The 21110-nt window shown below is 37.1% G+C and overlaps 1 protein-coding gene across 1 annotated transcript; it reads right to left on the bottom strand.

The window, feature by feature from the left end:
• On the bottom strand, positions 15416–18085 carry LOC109845327. Its single transcript, XM_020414569.1, has 2 exons — positions 18046–18085; positions 15416–16500 (listed from the first exon to the last, which is right to left on the bottom strand). Exon 2 carries the CDS (start codon positions 16169–16171, stop codon positions 15740–15742), a length of 432 nt encoding a protein of 143 aa, XP_020270158.1. The 5' UTR covers positions 16172–16500; positions 18046–18085; the 3' UTR covers positions 15416–15739.

The following is a 21110-nucleotide window of genomic DNA, read 5'->3' as shown; positions in this document are numbered from 1 at the left end:
GAACCCGAAACCGGAACCGAACCCGAAACCGGAACCGCACCCGAACCCGAACCCGAACCCGAACCCGAACCCCTACCCGAACCCGAACCCCAACCCCAACCCAACCCTAACCCTAATTTGGAGAGTGGAGTCTCTCCAATCACTCTCTAAATTTGGAGATCTCCAAATTTCACCGTCCAAATTTGGAGGGTGAAGTGAAAATTTAGATGGTCTCTCCAAAATACTATTCATGTTTCATTAATTACAACTTTGCCACTTTTAACTATTTAATTTCTTAAAAATTACTACTTTGCCATCATTCTTAGTATTATTATAAAATTATTAATTTTTAAATTAAATAAATATGTATCAGTCATGAAATTTTAAATACGGGGATCTATTTAACTTGCCCCATAAGAAAATACAAGCATAAATTATAATATTTAAATTACATTTCTTCGTTGTCGTGTCTCTGCCATAAATGTTCAATTAGCACGCTTCATTGAGAGATCGGGATGGAACCAGTAGTTATAACAATAATGACCTGTGAGAATTTTAATTGTATGTTATCATATTTTATGTTTGAGGTTTATATTTGCGACCTATGGTATGTTGTATTAGAGGTTCATATTTGCTTTCTTGTTCTATCGATGTATGCTTTCTTACTGTTATTTCAAATTTTATTTTTTTAATATGTTGTAATGCATTTTTAATATTGAGTTCATTTTAAAGCTCTCATCGACACCTTTATAATGTTATAATTTTTTTTCCAAATAAATTATTAAAAATAAAATTATTAATGTAAACTATATCCAACATTATTAATTTATTCTCCTGGCTGGTCATTTGTTGGGAGTTGCTGGACGTGGTTGTGCTGGTGACTTTATTCTCCTACATCATTTGTTGCTTTGCATTGTTGCTGAACGTGGTTGTGCTGGCTACAAAAGATGGCTTGGTGACGTTATTCTCCTGCATCATTTGTTGTTGGACGTGGTTGTGCTGGTGACTTTGACTGAGCTAACATGTATATGAGACCATGCTTCGGGTCAACTTATGTTTCAGTTTCAGTTTAATCTTTTGTTGTGGGCTTGCTTGAAGGGTAAATACAAGTGTATTTGTTTTTTATGGGAGGTAAGCTCACTAAAAATTCTTATATTCACCAATCACTATTTTGGTGATCCTAAATTTTGTTTGCTACAACTCTAGATTTCAAATTCTAAAATATGTAATGCTACAATTTAAGTTTAAAACAAACAAAATATTATAAGTTTTGGTATTACATATCCTAAAAATTTGGTGAAACAAATAACATTTTAGAGATCCCAAAACCTACCAAAAAATTTATAGATTTCAAATTCTATGTTAAAATCCATATCCATAAATTTTGGGATTTGAAACAAACACCTCTTAGAGAATGCGACTTAACAGCTGGCCAGCCCATCCAATGGGCCCCCCACTTCTCTCTCCGCCTTTAGTATCTCTATATAAGCTCCAATGTTAACCCCCGAGACACAGCAGTTATTTCCCCCCCCTCCTACCCTTTTTGTTCTGTTTCTCATCAACCTCTCTCAAATTATCGCCATGGAGAGCTCCGATGCCGATCAAGAGGCGACGATGAGTTCCACGACGCGGCGTCCAACGTGGACGATGACACCGGAGATCGGATCGCTCCGATCATCAAGATCGAGGAACTCACATCACCACCGACGATGATGACAAAGACGCCGTCCTTAGGTCTATCATCAATTTGATGATTCTAGGGTTTCTCGCTTCATTTCGCTCGATTTTGGAAAGCGTAGCTGTATCTATTCGATAAAGAGAGGAATCAACCGAAGGCGCTCAAAATTTGTGAGAATCGTTATAGTGAGTTTTCTAGGTTTTGCTGTTACTCTAATTTATTTTTATGCTTCGTCCATTTCAATTCGATTCACAAATGGAGGAGATCGAGGCAAAGGAGGCTCGCGATGTCGCGAAGATCCTTCCGCTTATGGAATCGAGCTCGTAGCCTCCATCGCTTCCTTCAGATCTGGCTCTTTCTCGTCAACAGGTACCAAATCTGAAAACGTGTTCTTTTCAGATTCAAGTGCGGGTAGTTTTGTTGTAATTTTGAGTGTTTCTGCAATTTCCTGGATCTTGAGCTGCTTTGATTTGATCTGAATGAGCTTAGCTCTACAGAATTCCGCTTCTGGAATCGAGCTCGTAGCCTCCATCGCTTCCTTCAGATCTGGCTCTTTCTCGTCAACAGGTACCAAATCTGAAAACCTGTTCTTTTCAGATTCAAGTGCGGGTAGTTTTGTTGTAATTTTGAGTGTTTCTGCAATTTCCTGGATCTTGAGCTGCTTTGATTTGATCTGAATGAGCTTAGCTCTACAGAGTGATCTGTTATTTTTCTGCATTGTTGTTTTCCCCTGTGAATTGAGTGAATACAATTATCTGATAACTTTTTTATATACATTAGATTGTTTCATGTTCATATTGGAAAGTTAGATTCGATTAGGGAGAGAGTGGGACATAGATATAAGATGAGGAAAATTGATGAAAAATCAGTTCGTTACGAGGTCTGAATGAATTAACTTGATTTTGGATATGAGAATATTTGTATGGGCCATTAGGCCGTTAGTGGATATTAGAAATTTGGTGAAAACTAGAAACATATTGGTAGAAAAGGAACTGCATTACGTTGGTTTGAATTTTTTTGTCTTTTTCCCAATGTTTTTAGTTAGCGTCGGCAAAAAATATAATTTTCCCGACGTTTATAACTAGCGTCGCTAAAAGTGTATATTATTAGCGACGTTTTAACTTAGCGTCGGTAAAAATATAATTTACTCTCATAACTTCTTAAATTATTTGGTAAACAAACATGAGTTTGGATATGTTTTTCTATTTTTCACTTAATCATTCCACACCACACAAGTTATGGATTCCTTTGAGATCCAATTTTTTTTTGAAAATGGATATTTGCCTTGAGGCCATCTCCAACCAGCCTCTAAAATGGCAAAATCTCCAAATTTGGAGAGTGGAACCTCTCCAACCACTCTATATTTGGAGATCTCCAAATTTCACCCTCCAAATTTGGAGGGTGAAGTGAAAATTTAGACGGTCTCTCCAAAATACTATTCATGTTTCATTAATTACAACTTTGCCACTTTTAACTATTTAATTTCTTAAAAGTTACTACTTTGCCATCATTCTTAGTATTATTATAAAATTATTATTTTTTAAATTAAATAAATAAGTATCAGTCATGAAATTTTAAATACGAGGATCTATTTAACTTGCCCCATAAGAAAATACAAGCATAAATTATAATATTTAATTACATTCATTCGTTATCGTGCCTCTGCCATAAATGTTCAATTAGCGCGCTTCATCGAGAGATCGGGATGGAACCGGTAGTTATAACAATAATGACCTGTGAGAATTTTAATTGTATGTTATCATATTTTAAGTTTGAGGTTTATGTTTGCGACCCATGGTATGTTGTATTAGAGATTCATATTTGCTTTATTGTTCTATCGATGTATGCTTTGTCACTGTTATTTCAGATTTTATTTTTTTAATATGTTGTAATGCATTTTTAATATTGAGTTCATTTTAAAGTTCTCATCGACACCTTTATAATGTTATAATTTTTTTCAAAATAAATTATTAAAAATAAAATTATTAATGTAAACTATATCCAACATTATTAATTTATATGAGTTTTTTGACAAAAATAAAAATAAAAAGGAAAACATTTGGTGAGTGTGGATTAGAGCAACTCTTCAAATTCCACTCTCTAAATTAGAATATTCCTAAAATATTCTAATTTGGAGGGTGGAATTTAGAGGGCATGGTTGGAGATGCTCTGAAATCCATTTTCATTATTTTATGGAAATGAACCAAACAACCCCTAAATTATTTAGGGCTAATAACTTGCCATCTCAGCCTATTAGCCTCCCACAACGACCTTTATAAGTTTTGAATTAGCCCACTCCTATTTCTTTAATTGTTCCATTTGGGGCTTAACAGTTGGCCAGCCCAGCCCATCCAATGGGCCCCCACTTCTCTCTCCGCCTTTAGTCTCTCTCTATATAAGCTCCAATGTTAACCCCCGAGACACAGCGGTTATTTTTTCCCCCTCGCCTTTTTGTTTTGTTTCTCATCAACCTCTCTCAAATTATTGCCATGGAGAGCTCCGATGCCGATCAAGAGGTGACGATGAGTTCCACGACGCGGCGTCCAACGTGGACGATGACACCGGAGATCGGATCGCTCTGATCATCAAGATCGAGGAACTCACATCACCACCGACGATGATGACAAAGACGCTGACCTTAGGTCTATCATCAATTTGATGATTCTAGGGTTTCTCGCTTCATTTCGCTCGATTTTGGAAAGCGTAGCTGTATCTATTCGATAAAGGGAGGAATCAACCGAAGGCGTTCAAAATTTGTGAGAATCGTTATAGTGAGTTTTCTGGTTTTGCTGTTACTCTAATTTATTTTTATGCTTCGTCCATTTCAAATCAATCCACAAATGGAGGAGATCGAGGCAAAGGAGGCTCGCGAGGTCGCGAAGATCCTCCCGCTTCTGGAATCGAGCTTGTAGCCTCAATCGCTTCCTTCAGATCTAGCTCTTTCTCATCAACAGGTACCAAATCTGAAAACCTGTTCTTTTCAGATTCAAGTGCGGGTAGTTTGTTGTAATTTTGAGTGTTTCTGCAATTTCCTGGATCTTGAGCTGCTTTGATTTGATCTGAGTGAGCTTAGCTCTACAGAGTGATCTGTTATTTTTCTGCATTGTTGTTTTCCCCTTTGAATTGAGTGAATACAATTATCTGATAACTTTTTTTATATAATTTAGATTGTTTCATGTTGATATTGGAAAGTTAAATTAGATTTGGGAGAGAGTGGGACATAGATATAAGATGAGGAAAATTGATGGAAAAATCAGTTCGTTACGAGGTCTGAATGAATTAACTTGATTTTGGATATGAGAATATTTGTATGGGCCATTAGGCCGTTAGTGGATATTGGAAATTTGGTGAAAACCAGAAACATATTGGTAGAAAAGGAACTGCATTACGTTTGTTTGAATTTTGTTGTCACCTTGAGCTAAGCATTATTACCTTAGTGTTACACTAAGTTTGTTAACTATTAATTGTTACCTTTATTTTAAAATTTGTTACCTTTGTAATGAATTTTTATGAGATATATTTTTTTGTCCAATTTTGTCGCCTTTGTTTTGAAATTTATTACCTTTGTGTTGAAATTATTCGCTTGTAGCTATTAATTGCTACATTCGGTTAACTTTGTTGCCTTTAGATAGAATTGTTACCTTTGTGTCTAATTTTCTACATTTAGCATAATTTTGTCACCTTTATATTTATATCTTTAAATTTCGTTATCATTTGGTCAATTTTTTTAGCTATTAATTGCTACATTCGGTTAACTTTGTTGCCTTTAGATAGAATTGTTACCTTTGTGTCTAATTTTCTACATTTAGCATAATTTTGTCACCTTTATATTTATATCTTTAAATTTCGTTATCATTTGGTCAATTTTTTGCCCCTTTTAGCTACGAACCTCTATCTTAGTTGTGTTACCTAAATTGTTTTATTTAATATTTTATGTCAAGGTTTGTCATCTTTGTGTTGAACTTTCTCACCATTAGCTATAAATTGTTACCTTTGTGTCAGTTTGTTATCTTTAGTTATTAAATGTTACATTCACTTCTAATTTGTTATAGCTATTAGCTTTCTATTTAACATGTTACCTTTAGCATAAATTTGTTTCCTTTGTGCTTGTTACCTTTCAATTTTATTATTGCTAAGTCGAAGTATGACAACTTTAGCTATGAACTTTTTGGTTAGTTGTTTTATCTTTATTAATTATTGTTAGTTTTGTGGCAATGTTTGTTACTTTTTTTTATATATTTGTTATCTTTAGCTATGAATTGGTACATTTATGTCTAACTTGTTATCTTTAGTGTAACTTCGTTATCTTTATTTATGCCACCTTCAGATTCAGTTATCTTTAGGTTGTGGGTTGTCACCTTTAACCATGAACCTTTTGCTTAATAGTATTACCTTTGTTTTTTTATTTGTTGTGTTAAAGTTTGTCATCCTTTTTTTGAATTTTGTCATCTTTAGTTATGCAATGTTACCTTTGTGTTGAAGTTTGTTATGCATAGCTATTAATTGTTATATTTGTTTTAAACATTGTTACCTTGGTTATGAAGCATTACCTTTCTATTTAATATAACATACTACCTTTATAATAATTTTATTTTCTTTATTCTTTTTACCGTTGTAGATTTTCAATACCCATGTTTCCCGAAGCGACACTTATCTTCATCAATTGTCACCTTTAGCTATAAAAATTTCGGTTAATTGTGTTACGTTAATTTATTATTGTTACCTTTATGTTGAAGTTTGTTGCCTTTAGATGTTCGAGTCTCATTTATTGTTTATATTTGTTACCTTTAGTTATGAATTGTTACCTTTGTGTGCATAAATTTTTTTATCTTTGTTACTATTACCTGTACATTGCTACTTTTGAGTATAACTTGCTACCTTTAGCAGAGTTTTGTTATTTTTTATTTTTGACTTTTTATTATATTTATGTTTAATCTTTGATATTTTTATTTGATTCCTTTGCATCGAAGTGTTACCTTTATTTATTAACTGTTGCTTTTATTTTTAATCATTGTTACTGTTATATATAAACTATTTCCTCTGTCTGTAACTTGTCACCTTTAGCATAATTTTGTTATTTTTCTTTTTGTCATATTTATTTTTAGTCTTTGTTATTTTTGTTTGATACCTTTGCATCAAAGTTTGTTGACTTTATTTATTAGTTGTTGCATCAATTTTTTATCCATGTTACCATTACCTATAAATTGTTACCTTTTGAATTTAACTTGTTACCTTTAGCATAATTTTGTTATTTCTTTGCTGTATTTATTTTTAAGCCTTGTTATTTTTGCTTGATACCTTCGTGTCGAAGTTTGTTACATTTATTTATTAATTTATTTTTAAAATTTTGTAACTTTTACCTATAAATTATTACCTTTCTGTTTAACTTGTTACCCTTATCATAATTTTGTTATTTTAATCTGTGTTATATTTATTTTTAATCGTTGTATTTATTTTCAATAGTTAATTTTATTTGATACATTTGTGTCGAAGTTTGTTATCATTATTTATTAGGTGTTGTATTTATTTCTAATCTTTGTTACCTTGTGTCTAACTTGTTAACTTCAACATAATTTTGTTATTTCAATTTTTATTATGTGTATTGTTAATCTTTGTCATTTTTATTTGATACTTTTGCGTTGAAGTTTGTTACCATTATTTATTAAGTGTTGCATTTATTTTTTAGTCTTTGATATCCTTTGCTATGAACTAATACCTTTGTGTCTAACTTGTTACCTTTAGCATAATTTTTTTTTGTTACATGTATAGTTATTATTTTCTACCGAGGGCTGACACCTTTAGCCATTAAATTGTTTTCTTTATATATTATTTTTACCTTTATGTTGAGGTTTGTTAAGTTTTGCTATTAAATGTGACACTTACTTTTTGCGTTTGTTCCCTTCAGCTTTGAATTGTTATGTTACCCTTAGCATAATTTTGTTCTTTATATTTATCACCTTTAGATTTAGATTTTGTTATCTTTAGGTTGTGGTTTATTACCCTTTGCTTAATTGTGTTATCTTTACTTTTATTTTCTACGAGGTTTGTCACCTTTAGCCATTAAATTGTGTTGTCTTTATATATTAGTTTTTACCTTTATGTTGAGGTTTGTTAACTTTAGTCATTAAATGTTGCACTTACTTTTCTTGTTTGTTGCCTTTAGCTTTGAATTGTTATGTTTGTGTCTAACTTGTTACCTTTAACATAATCTTGTTCTTTATATTTATGGCTTTTAGATTTTGTTATCTTTAGGTTGTGGTTCATTACCCTTCGCTTAATTGTGTTATGTTTACTTTTTATTTGACACCTTTCAGTTAAAGTTTGCCATCTTTGTTATGAATTTGTCACCTTTAGTTATGCATTAATACATTTGTTTCGAAGTTTGTCACCTTTAGCTATGAACTTTTCAGTTAATTGTGTTATCTTTATTTATTATTGTTACCATTGTGACAATGTTTGCTGCCTTTAGTTGTTCAATGTTGCATTTATGTTTACTTCTTCTCACCTATAGCTTTGAATTGCTACCTTTGTGTCTAATTTGTTACAATTTGGCATAGTTCTTCATATTTGTCGCCTTTCGATCTTATTTTCCTTAGGTTGAGATGTACAGCTACAACTATAATCCTTTCGGTTAATTGGGTTACCTTTATTGTTTTTATTTGATAGTTCTAAGCCAAAGTATATTTTTGTTTTGAATTTTGTCACCTTCAGTTAAGCATTGTTACATTTATGTTGATGTTTGTCACATTTAGCTATTAATTATTCTATTTGTTTTAAACTTGATTCTTTTTAATTTTACTCAATATCTGTAGCATTAATTTAATTTAATTTTTAATCTTGTTATCTTTAGATTTTATTATCTTTTGTATTGAGGTTTGTCAACTTTAGCTATGAACTTTTTGTGTAACCGTGTTATGCTTATTTCTTATTTGTTATCTTTGAGTTGAAATTTGTCAAATTTGATTTGAACTTTGTTACGTTTAACTTTGAATTATTACCTTGCTGGACTTTGTTAACTCTAGCTATTAGCTATTACTAGCTTTGAACTTTGTCACATTTAGCTATACATTCTTTTTTCATTGAAGGTTGTCTAGCAACCCATTCAAAACTAGGTTAGGTCGAATCCTAGCCTAGTTCTATTCTAATTTGGTTCTAGTTTGGACCAAAGGTTGTCTAGCAACCCATTCAAAACTAGGTTAGGTCGAATCCTAGCCTAGTTCTATTCTAATTTGGTTCTAGTTTGGACCAAGGAAGGGCTGGCTCAAAATAGAATCACTTTAATGGTCAGGTTTTGGCCTACAAAAATTTTTACCCAGTTTGTTGCGAAACACAAAACATCCCAACTGGCCTAGATTTAATCATGACCCAGTTTTAAAGGGTTGTCTACTTCACCCTCGTTAAAGTCAGCGTGATATTTTTATTTTATTTTATTTTAATTTTAGATTTTGGTGTTGTTTAAGTTGAGATTTGGTATCCTTAAGTTGAGGTTTGTTATCTTTGGTTATGACTTTGGCTTAATTGTCACTTTTTCCTTTTTAGATCATTTTGTCACAGTTCCTTACCTTTATCTTATGACCTTTTTTTGAAATTTGTAACTTTTAGCCATTAATTGTCATATTCATTTTAAACTTTGTTACTTATTGTTATGAATCATTATTTTTCTTTATAACTTGATACAATTAGCATATTATTTGTTATATTTATTTTTCACTTCTAATTTTTGTTATCCTTAGGTTGAGTACTGTCACCGGAACCTTTGGTTTAATTGCGTCACCTTTATTTTATATTAGATTCCTTTTTACAGAGTTTTCATCTTTAACTATGAATTGTTACCTTGGTGTCAAAGTCTGTCATGCTTGTTTTTGTTGAGAATTGGTATCAAGATAGGTAAAGATTGATTGAATACTACAATACTTTATTGAATGCAAACTTTTCGCTTTGTAGCCTTACAACCTAACCTAACAGAAAGAGAGAAATTGCAGCCCACTAACATAGTGGTAAAATAACAGAAATTGAAAATTTCAAAGCTAAGAACTACATCCTAACTTGTAGGATCATTATTTGACTGAGACTTTAGATAACCAAGGCTGCTACTTTCAAGCAACAAACAACAACAACCACGACTAAGTCTTCCAACAATCCCCCCTTAAGCTAGTGCGTTCAAGCACTCGGCTTATACTGTTCAAATCACAAACTCCCAACACCTTTCTGAGTTTCTCAAAAGCCTCCAGTTTCAATGGTTTTGTAAACATATCTGTCAGCAGCTCACTAGTATCACAATGAACTAATTTAACAACACCATCATGAGTTAAATTTCTGAGAAAATGAAACCTGACTACAATATGCTTGCTGTGTCCATGAAATACTGGATTCTTGGAGAGCTTTATGGTTGAACTATTATCACATCAAATCACAATGCTTCCATCTTGTTTGCTTCCCATTTCCTCTAGAACTTGTTTCAGCCAAATGACTTGCTGAGCACAACCTGTCGCAACAGCATACTCCGTCTCTGTTGTTGATAGTGTGACTATAGGTTGCTTCTTCGACGCCCAAGATATTGCACTTCCCCCAATTAAGAAAAATAACCGGAAGTGCTTTTCCGATCATCCAAATCTCCGGCATAATCACTATCCGTAAACGCAACAAGTTCTTCATATTCCTGCTTCTTATAGAAAATACCATAACTTGTACTACTTTTAAGATATCGCATCATCCTCTTGGCAGCTTGGAAATGCATTTCTGTTGGCTGGGACATGAATCTGCTCAATGGGCTCACTACAAACATCAGATCCGGTCTTGAGGCCGTCAAATCCATCAAACTTCCTACAATTTGTTTGTAGTAGGTTTCATTCACCAATTCTCCTCCATTTTGCTCAACTTGCAGCCTGGAACTATTGGACTCTTCACTTCTTTGCTTTCCTCCATCCCAAGCCTCTTAAGCACCTCCATTACATACTACCTTTGACACATAAAAATGCCATCATCTCTTTGCAAAACTTCTAGACCAAGAAAGAGCCTCATCTTCCCTAAGTCCGTCATTTCGAACTCCTCCATCATAGAGGTTTTGAATTCTCCCAACATCACATCATCATTGCTAGTATAGATAAGATCATTAATATAAACACTTAGTAGCAAGATTTTACCTCCACTGTCAATTTCAGAGAAAAGAGTCTGCTCACTGCTACATTTCTGAAATCCTTCTTTGTTGAATTAAGCTTCAATTCGACTAAACGAAGCACGAGGTGCTTGCTTTAATCCATGCAGCGCTTTCTGTAGCTTGTAAACTTTATCCTCTTCTCCTTTCTTCTCATACCCCAAAGGTTGCTCGACATAGACATCTTCAATTAATTCACCATTCAAGAATGCTGATTTGATGTCGAGTTGCACAATCCAGCCTCAAGAGCAAGCATCACTCTAATTGTATCCATTCGATCCACCGGAGCATAAACTTCTGTAAAATCCACTCCTTGCCTCTGCGAGTAGCCTTTTGCTACCAACCGAGCATTGTACTTGTCAATCTCCCCTGCCTCATTGTATTTAGTTTTGAAAATCCATTTTACTCATATCCTTTTAGCTCCTGGAGGCAGCTTAACCAGTTTCCATGTGTTGTTCTTCTCAATGGACTCGATCTCTGCATCCATGATCTTTCTCCACTTCTCACTTCCTACTGCATCCTCAAAGTTTGTAGGATCATCAGACATCACAAGTGCCATATTAGCTTGCAACTCAAAGTCTGAAATTCCCAAACCAGAAAGTCCAGAACCTGGTGTATAATCACTCATCTAAGCTGGTGGTCCTCTTTCTCTTGCCTCCCTTGCTTCTGGTGTCTCATAACCCATAGACGAATTATCTACATTTTCTTCTTCCTCACTTGAGTTCAAAGTACCTCCTCCTGAATTTCCAACTTCTTGATCTTCGAACTCATCATCATCGTCAGATGCTTCATCTTCTATCTCGTCGGTGACACCTTGATCTTCTCCACACTCCAGCTCCATTGACACTTGCTGCTCATAGCTTGTATCGTCGTCCCACTCTCTTTTTTCTTCGAACACTACATCTCTGCTAATGACTATCTTTTTGGTGATAGGATTGTAGATTTTGTTGGTCTTTGACTCTTCACTCACTCCAAGTAGGACGCAGAGTACACTTCTATCCTCCAATTTGGTTCTTCTAGCCTCTGGAACATGGATGAAAGCAATACACCCGAAGACTCTAAAGAATTCCACAGAAGGTTTCTCTCCGCTCCAAGCCTCCTGAGGTGTCATGTCTTTCACTACACTTGTTAGACATATGTTTAACACAAACGTCGTCCAATTGACTGCTTATGGCCAAAAGGTCTTCAGCATCTTCTTTTCGGAAAGCATTGATCTCACCATGTTTAGAATTGTTCTACTCCTCCTCTCCGCAACTCCATTCTGTTGTGGTGAATATAATCCTGTCAACTGCCTCTTGATTCCATTTTCCTTGCAAAATTCATTGAACTCATTTGAATTGAACTCTCCACATCTGTTAGTCCGAAAGCACTTGATTGATAGACCTGTTTCTTTTTCAACATTTCTTTTTGAAAGCTAGAAAGGAGCTAAATGTACCTTTTACTACTGTTTGATTCTGGTGTGATCGGTCCGTAGAGATCAGCATGAACTAGTTCCAACCTCTGTTTTGCCCTCTAAGTGCTCTTCTTTGGAAAGGAATTTCTATTCTTCTTTACAAGGAGATAATCTGTACATTCCTTCTTTTCAACATCAAACTTTGGCAACCCATGAGCAATGTTCTTACTATGTAAGGTCTTCAGATCCTTGTAGCTCAAGTGACCGTACCTGCAATGCCAGAGTTGTGGCAGGTCAAGTGTTGAGGTGAGAAAGCAGCTGGTGGGAGTTGCAACTGCTCCGGCCATAATAACAAACATCCTATTTGCAGTCATCGTTGTTTCAATGATCAATCCTCTCCTTGGATGGTAAATTCTGCACTTCCCTTCATGCATCAGAATAGCTAGACCCTTCTCTTGCCATTGACCAACACTCAATAGGTTGTTCTTGAGCTCTGGTACATAATAAACTTTTGTGACTACATGCTTCACTCCATTGATACTCAATTATAATAAACTTTTGTGACTACATGCTTCACTCCATTGATACTCAATTACACGCTGCGTTTTCCTTCTACATTCATCTTGGTGTTGTTCCCGAGCTTCACCAAGTGTCTAAACTCGCCGTCAGTCTGAAAACATCTTCTTATCCCCACACATATGATTAGAACAACCTGAGTCTACAAACAAGCTTTTGCTCTACTTACTCCATTTGCCTCTGCTTGTGCCATCAATGCCAACTCTTTTTCATAACTGAGTTCCACCGCTGAGCCTCTTGCAAAGTTTTCGGTGACTTCAACATGAGACATAAGCAACAAAGTCTCACCTCCATCTATGTTTGCATAGTTTGCTTCTTTCTCCGTTTCTGGACACTTATATTGGAAGTGCCCAAGCTTGTGACATCGAAAGCATTCAATTGTTGCACGATTGAATGTTTGTCGGCCTCTTCCTCTACCTCTTCCATGAAAACCTCCTCGATTTCCTCGTCCTCTCCCACCTTCATATGAGACTTTCAGAGCTTGCTCCTCATCAGTACTCCTTCTCTTCTGAAACTTTTGTTCATGAACTAGCAGAGAGCTCCGAAGTTGATTCACCGAAAGACTTTTGATATCTTTCGATTCCTCAAGTGAACATACAACAAAATTCCAGCTCTCAGGAAGTGTACGCAGAATCTTCTCTACAATCTTAGCATCCTCCAAGCCTTCTCCTGGATTGCTCATATTATTGCAGACTAACACTACTCTTGAAAAATAATCAGTAATTGACTTACCAATTTTCATCTCAAGTACCTCAAAATCTCTTCGAAGTGTCTGCAGCTGTGCATTGCGCACGTTCTCATCTCCTTGGAACCTTGTCTTCATTGACTCCCGTAGCTGCTTAGCTGTGTCCTTTTGGGTGATAGTCTTCAAGGTCATCTTGTCAATGGCTTGGAAAAGGTAATTATTTACCTTTAAATCCTTCAGCTTCAAGTCTACTAGCTCTACTTTCTGGGCACCATTCAGGATCTCGCCTCTCGCTGGTTCGGTATAACCTGTCTCCACCAAATCCCACCACTCCTTTGATCGTATCAAATTCTCCATGAGCATCGCCCAATACTCATAGTCTCCATCAAACTTAGGAATGCTCAGGTAGGCATCCTCCTCTGTTTCCATCTCTACACTCTAATTTCTCACTCTTCACTCGTGCTTGCTCTTCTTTGTTCCTCACTTTCTCTCCTATTTGCACTCCCACACACACTCACAATCAGGCCCCTAGTGAGCTCTGATACCAATTGTTAAGAATTGGTATCAAGCTAGGTATCTGAGAAACAAAGATTGATTGAATACTACAATACTTTATTGAATGCAAACATCTGGCTTTATAGCCTTACAACCTAACAGAAAGAGAAATTGCAGCCCACTAACATAGTAGTAAAACTACAGAAATTGAAAATTTCAAAGCTAACAACTACATCCTAACTTGTAGGATCATTATTTGACAGAGACTCTAGATAACCAAGATTCCCTACTTTCAAGCAACAAACAACAACCACCATGACTAAGTCTTCCAACAATCCCTCCCTTAAGCTAGTGCGTTCAAGCACTCAGCTTATACTATTCAATTCACAAACTCCTAACACCTTTCTGAGTTTCTCAAAAGCCTCCAGTTTCAAAGATTTTGTGAACATATCTGGCAGCTGCTCACTAGTATCACAATGAACTAATTTAACAACACCATCATGAGTTAAATTTCTAAGAAAATTAAACCTAACTGCAATATGCTTGCTGCGTCCATGAAATACTGGATTCTTGGAGAGCTTTATGGTTGAACTATTATCACACCAAATCACAATGCTTTCATCTTGTTTGCTTCCTATCTCCTCTAGAACTTGTTTCAGCCAAATGGCTTGCTGAGCACAACCTGTCGCAGCAACATACTCTGCCTCTGTTGTTGATAGTGTGACTATAGGTTGCTTCTTCGACGCCCAAGATACTGCACTTCCCCCAATTAAGAAAAAGTCTCCGGCGTAATCACTATCCGTAAATGCAACAAGTTCTTCATATTCCTGTTTCTTATAGAAAATACCATAACTTGTACCTTTAAGCTATCGCATCACCCTCTTGGCAGCTTGGAAATGCATTTCTGTTGGCTGGGACATGAATCTACTTTTAAGCTATCGCATCACCCTCTTGGCAGCTTGGAAATGCATTTCTGTTGGCTGGGACATGAATCTACTCAGTAAGCTCACTACAAACATCAGATCCGGTCTTGAGGCCGTCAAATACATCAAACTTCCTACAATTTGTTTGTAGTAGGTTTCATTCACCGACTCTCCGTTTTTGCTCAACTTGCAGCCTGGAACTATTGGACTCTTCACTTCTTTGGTTTCCTCCATCCCAAGCCTCCTAAGCACCTCCATTACATACTCCATTTGACACATAAACATACCATCATCTCTTTGCAAAACTTCTAGACCAAGAAAGAACCTCATCTTCCCTAAGTCTGTCATTTCGAACTCCATCTTAGAGGTTTTGAATTCTCCCAACATCACATCATCATTGCTAGTATAGATAAGATCATCAATATAAATTCTTACTAGCAAGATTTTACCTTCACTGTCAATTTTGGAGAAAAGAGTCTGCTTACTGCTACATTTCTGAAATCCTTCTTTCTTTAAGTAGGCATCAATTCGACTAAACCAAGCACGAGGTGCTTGCTTTAATCCATACAGCGCTTTTTGTAGCTTGTAAACTTTATCCTCTTCTCATACCCCAAAGGTTGCTCGACACAGACATCTTCAATTAATTCACCATGCAGAAATGCTGATTTGACGTCGGGTTGATACATAATCCAGCCTCTCTGTGCATCACTCTAATTGTATTCATTCAAGCCACTGGAGCATAAACTTCTGTAAAATCCACTCCTTGCCTCTGTGAGTAGCCTTTTGCTACCAACCGAGCCTTGTACTTGTCAATCTCCCCTGCCTCATTGTATTTAGTTTTGAAAATCCATTTTACTCATATTCTTTTAGCTCCTAGAGGCAGCTTAACCAGTTTCCATGTGTTCTTCTCAATGGACTCAATTTCTGCATCCATGGCCTTTCTCCACTTCTCACTTCCTACTGCATCCTCGAAGTTTGTAGGATCATCAGACATCACAAGTGCCATATTAGCTTGCAACGCCAAGTCTGAAATTCCCGAACTAGAAAGTCCAGAACCTGGTGTATAATCACTCATCCAAGCTGGTGGTCCTCTTTCTCTTGCCTCCCTTGCTTCTGGTGTCTCATAACCCATAGTCGAATTATCTACATTTTCTTCTTCCTCACTTGAGTTCAAAGTACCTCCTCCTGAATTTCCAGCTTCTTGATCTTCGAACTCATCATCACCGTCTGATGCTTTATCTTCTATCTCGTCGGCGATACTTTGATCTTCTCCCCACTCCAACTCCATTGACACTTGCTGCTCATAGCTTGTATCGCAGTCTCACTCTCTTTTTTCTTCGAACACTATATCTCTGCTAATAACTATCTTTTTGGTGATAGGATTGTAGAATCTGTAGGCCTTTGACACTTCACTCACTCTAAGTAGGACGCAGAGTGCACTTCTATCCTCCAATTTGGAACATGGATGAAAGCAATACACCCGAAGACTCTAAAGAATTCCACAAAATGTTTCTCCGCTCCAAGCCTCCTGAGGTGTCATGTCTTTCACTACACTTGTAGGACATTTGTTTAACACAAACGTCGTCCAATTGACTGCTTCTGGCCAAATGATCGTACCTGCAAGTCAAGTGTTGAGGTGAGAAAGCAGCTGGTGGGAGTTGCAACTGCTCCGACCATAATAACAAGCATCCTATTTGCAGTCATCGTTGTTTCAATGATCATTGCCAACTCTTCTTCATACCTGAGTTCCACCGTTGAGCCTCTTGCAAAGTTTTCGGTGACTTCAACATGAGACATAAGCAGCAAAGTCTCACCTCAATCTATGTTGGCATAGTTTGCTTCTTTCTCTGTTCCTGGACACTCATATTGAACTCCATCATAGAGGTTTTGAATTCTCCCAACATCACAACATCATTGCTAGTATAGATAAGATCATCAAAATAAACACTTACTCGCGAGATTTTTCCTCCACTGCCAATTTTAGAGAAAATGGTCTACTCACTGCTACATTTCTTAAATCCTTCTTTGTTGAAGTGGGCATCAATTCGACTAAACCAAGCACGAGGTGCTTGCTTTAATCCATATAGCGCTTTGTGTAGCTTATAACTTTTATCCTCTTCTCCTTTCTTCTCATACCCCAAAAGTTGCTCGACATAAACATCTTCAATTAATTCACCATGCAAGAATGCTGATTTGACGTCGAGTTGATACACAATCCAGCCTCTCTGTGCAACAAGAGCAAGCATCACTCTAATTGTATCCATTCGAGCCATCGGAGCATAAACTTCTGTAAAATCCACTCCTTGCCTCTGCGAGTAGCCTTTTGCTACCAACCGAGCCTTGTACTTGTCAATATCCCCTGCCTCATTGTATTTAGTTTTGAAAATCCATTTTACTCCTATCCTTTTAGCTCATGGAGGCAGCTTAACCAGTTTCCATGTGTTGTTCTTCTCAATGGACTCAATTTCTGCATCCGTGGCCTTTCTCCACTTCTCACTTCCTACTGCATCCTCGAAGTTTGCGGGATCACGCCATATTAGCTTGCAACTCCAAGTCTGAAATTTCCGAACCAGAAAGTCCAGAAACTGGTGTATAATCACTCATCCAAGCTGGTGGTCCTCTTTCTCTTACCTCCCTTGCTTCTGGTGTCTCATAACCCATAGACGAATTATCTACATTTTCTTCTTCCTCACTTGAGTTCAAAGTACCTCCTCCTGAATTTCCAGCTTCTTGATCTTCGAACTCATCATCACCGTCAAATGCTTTATCTTCTATCTCATCGGCGACACCTTGATCTTCTCCCTACTTCAACTCCATTGACACTTGCTGCTCATAGCTTGTATCGCAGTCCCACTCTCTTTTTTCTTCGAACACTATATCTCTGCTAATCACTATCTTTTTGGTGATAGGATTGTAGAATCTGTAGGCCTTTGACTCTTCACTCACTCTAAGTAGGACGCAGAGTGCACTTCTATCCTCCAATTTGGCTCTTCTTGCCTTTGGAACATGGATGAAAGCAATACACCCGAAGACTCTAAAGAATTCCACAAAATGTTTCTCCGCTCCAAGCCTCCTGAGGTGTCATGTCTTTCACTACACTTGTAGGACATCTGTTTAACACAAACGTCGTCCAATTGACTGCTTCTGGCCAAATTATCGTACCTGCAATGCCAGAGTTGTTGCAGGTCAAGTGTTGAGGTGAGAAAGCAGCTGGTGGGAGTTGCAACTGCTCCGACCATAATAACAAGCATCCTATTTGCAGTCATCGTTGTTTCAATGATCAATGCCAACTCTTCTTCATACCTGAGTTCCACCGTTGAGCCTCTTGCAAAGTTTTCGGTGACTTCAACATGAGACATAAGCAGCAAAGTCTCACCTCAATCTATGTTGGCATAGTTTGCTTCTTTCTCTGTTCCTGGACACTCATATTGAATTCCATCATAGAGGTTTTGAATTCTCCCAACATCACATCATCATTGCTAGTATAGATAAGATCTTTAATATAAACACTTACTCGTAAGATTTTTCCTCCACTGCCAATTTTAGAGAAAATGGTCTACTCACTGCTACATTTCAAAAATCCTTCTTTGTTGAAGTGGGCATCAATTCGACTAAACCAAGCACGAGGTGCTTGCTTTAATCCGTATAGCGCTTTCTGTAGCTTGTAAATTTTATCCTTTTCTCCTTTCTTCTCATACCCCAAAGGTTGCTCGACATAGACATCTTCAACTAATTCACCATGCAAGAATGCTGGTTTTACGTCAAGTTGATACACAATCCAGCCTCTCTGTGCAACAAGAGCAAGCATCTCTCTAATTGTATCCATTCGAGCTATCAGAGCATAAACTTCTGTAAAATCCACTCCTTGCCTCTGCGTAGCCTTTTGCTACCAACCGAGCCTTGTACTTGTCAATATCCCCTGCCTCATTGTATTTAGTTTTGAAAATCCATTTTTCTCCTATCCTTTTAGCTCGTACAGGCAGCTTAACTAGTTTTCATGTGTTGTTCTTCTCAATGGACTCAATTTCTGCATCCATGGCCTTTCTCCACTTCTCACTTCCTACTACATCCTCGAAGTTTGCGGGATCATCAGACATCACAAGTGCCATATTAGCTTGCAACTCCAAATCTGAAATTCCCGAACCAGAAAGTCCAGAACCTGGTGTATAATCATTCATTCAAGCTGGTGGTCCTCTTTCTCTTGCCTCCCTTGCTTCTGGTGTCTCATAACCCATAGACGAATTATCTACATTTTTTTCTTCCTCACTTGAGTTCAAAGTACCTTCTCCTGAATTTCCAACTTCTTGATCTTCGAACTCATCATCACCGTCAGATGCTTCATCTTCTATCTCGTCGGGACACCTTGATCTTCTCCCCACTCCAGCTCCATTGACACTTACTGCTCATAGCTTGTATCCTAGTCCCACTCTCTTTTTTCTTCGAACACTGCATCTCTGCTAATCGCTATCTTTTTGGTGATAGGATTATAGAATCTGTAGACCTTTGACTCTTCACTCACTCTAAGTAGGACGTAGAGTACACTTCTATCCTCCAATTTGGCTCTTCTTGCCTCTGGAACATGGATGAAAGTAATACACCCGAAGACTCTAAAGAATTCCACAAAATGTTTCTTTCCGCTCCAAGCCTCCTGAGGTGTCATGTCTTTCACTGCACTTGTAGGACATCTGTTTAACATAAACGTCGTCCAATTGATTGCTTCTGGCCAAAAGGTCTTCGGCATCTTCTTTTCTGAAAGCATCGATCTCACCATGTTTAGAATTGTTCTATTCTTCATCTCCGCAACTCCATTCTGTTGTGGTGAATATGCTGCTGTCAACTGCCTCTTGATCTATTTTCCTTGCAAAATTCATTGAACTCATTTGGATTGAACTCTCCACCTCTGTCAGTCCGAAAGTACTTGATTGATAGACCTGTTTCTTTTTCAACATTTCTTTTGAAAGCTACAAAGGAGCTAAATGTATCTGCTTTGTTTGTTAAATAAAAAGTCCATGCTCTTCGACTAAAGTCGTCAATGAAGTGGTCGGCAGAGATCTGCATGAACTAGCTCCAACTTCTGTTTTGCCCTCCATGTGCTCTTCTTTGGAAAGCAATTTCTATGCTGCTTTCCAATGAGACAATCTGTACAGTCCTTCTTTGCTACATCAAACTTTGGCAACCCATGAACCATGTTCTTACTATGTAAGGTCTTCAGACCCTTGTAGCTAAAGTGACCGTACTTGCAATGCCAGAGTCGCGGCAGGTCAAGTGTTTAGGTGGGAAAGCAGCTGGTGGGAGTTGCAACTGCTCCGGCTATAATAACAAGCATCCTATTTGCAGTCATCGTTGTTTCAATGATCAATCCTCTCCTTGGATGGTAAATTCTGCACTTCCCTTCATGCATCAGAATAGCTAGACCCTTCTCTTGCCATTGACCCACACTCAATAGGTTGTTCTTGAGCTCTGGTACATAATAAACTTTTGTGACTACAAGCTTCACTCCATTGATACTCAATTACACGCTGCGTTTTCGTTCTACATTCATCTTGGTGTTGTTCCCGAGCTTCACCAAGTGTCTAAACTCGCCGTCAAAGTCTGAAAACATCTTCTTATTCCCACACATATGGTTAGAACAACATGAGTCTACGAACCAAGCTTTTGTTCTGCTTACTCCATTTGCCTCTGCTTGTGCCGTCAATGCCAACTCTTCTTCATACCTGAGTTCCACCGTTGAGCCTCTTGCAAAGTTTTCGATGACTTCAACATGAGACATAAGCAGCAAAGTCTCACCTCAATCTATGTTGGCATAGTTTGCTTCTTTCTCTGTTCCTGGACACTCATATTGAACTCCATCATAGAGGTTTTGAATTCTCCCAACATCACATCATCATTGCTAGTATTGATAAGATCATCAATATAAACACTTACTCGCAAGATTTTTCCTCCACTGCCAATTTTAGAGAAAATGGTCTACTCACTGCTATATTTCTGAAATCCTTCTTTGTTGAAGTGGGCATCAATTCGACTAAACCAAGCACGAGGTGCTTGCTTTAATCCATATAGTGCTTTCTGTAGCTTGTAATTTTTATCCTCTTCTCCTTTCTTCTCATACCCCAATGGTTGCTCGACATACACATCTTCAATTAATTCACTATGCAAGGATGCTGATTTGACGCTGAGTTGATACACAATCCAGCCTCTCTGTGCAACAAGAGCAGCATCACTCTAAT

This window comes from Asparagus officinalis, chromosome 1, assembly GCF_001876935.1.
Source record: "Asparagus officinalis chromosome 1, Aspof.V1, whole genome shotgun sequence".
In the NCBI taxonomy this organism is placed as follows: Eukaryota; Viridiplantae; Streptophyta; class Magnoliopsida; order Asparagales; family Asparagaceae; genus Asparagus; species Asparagus officinalis.
Note: the sequence above shows the minus strand (reverse complement) of the source record. Positions and strands in the feature narration are given on the sequence as shown.

Excerpts from the sequence above, each read along its gene's own strand:
- LOC109845327 (XM_020414569.1), bottom strand. The coding sequence starts at position 16,171 with ATGGAGTTGGAGTGGGGAGAAGATCAAAGTATCGCCGACGAGATAGAA.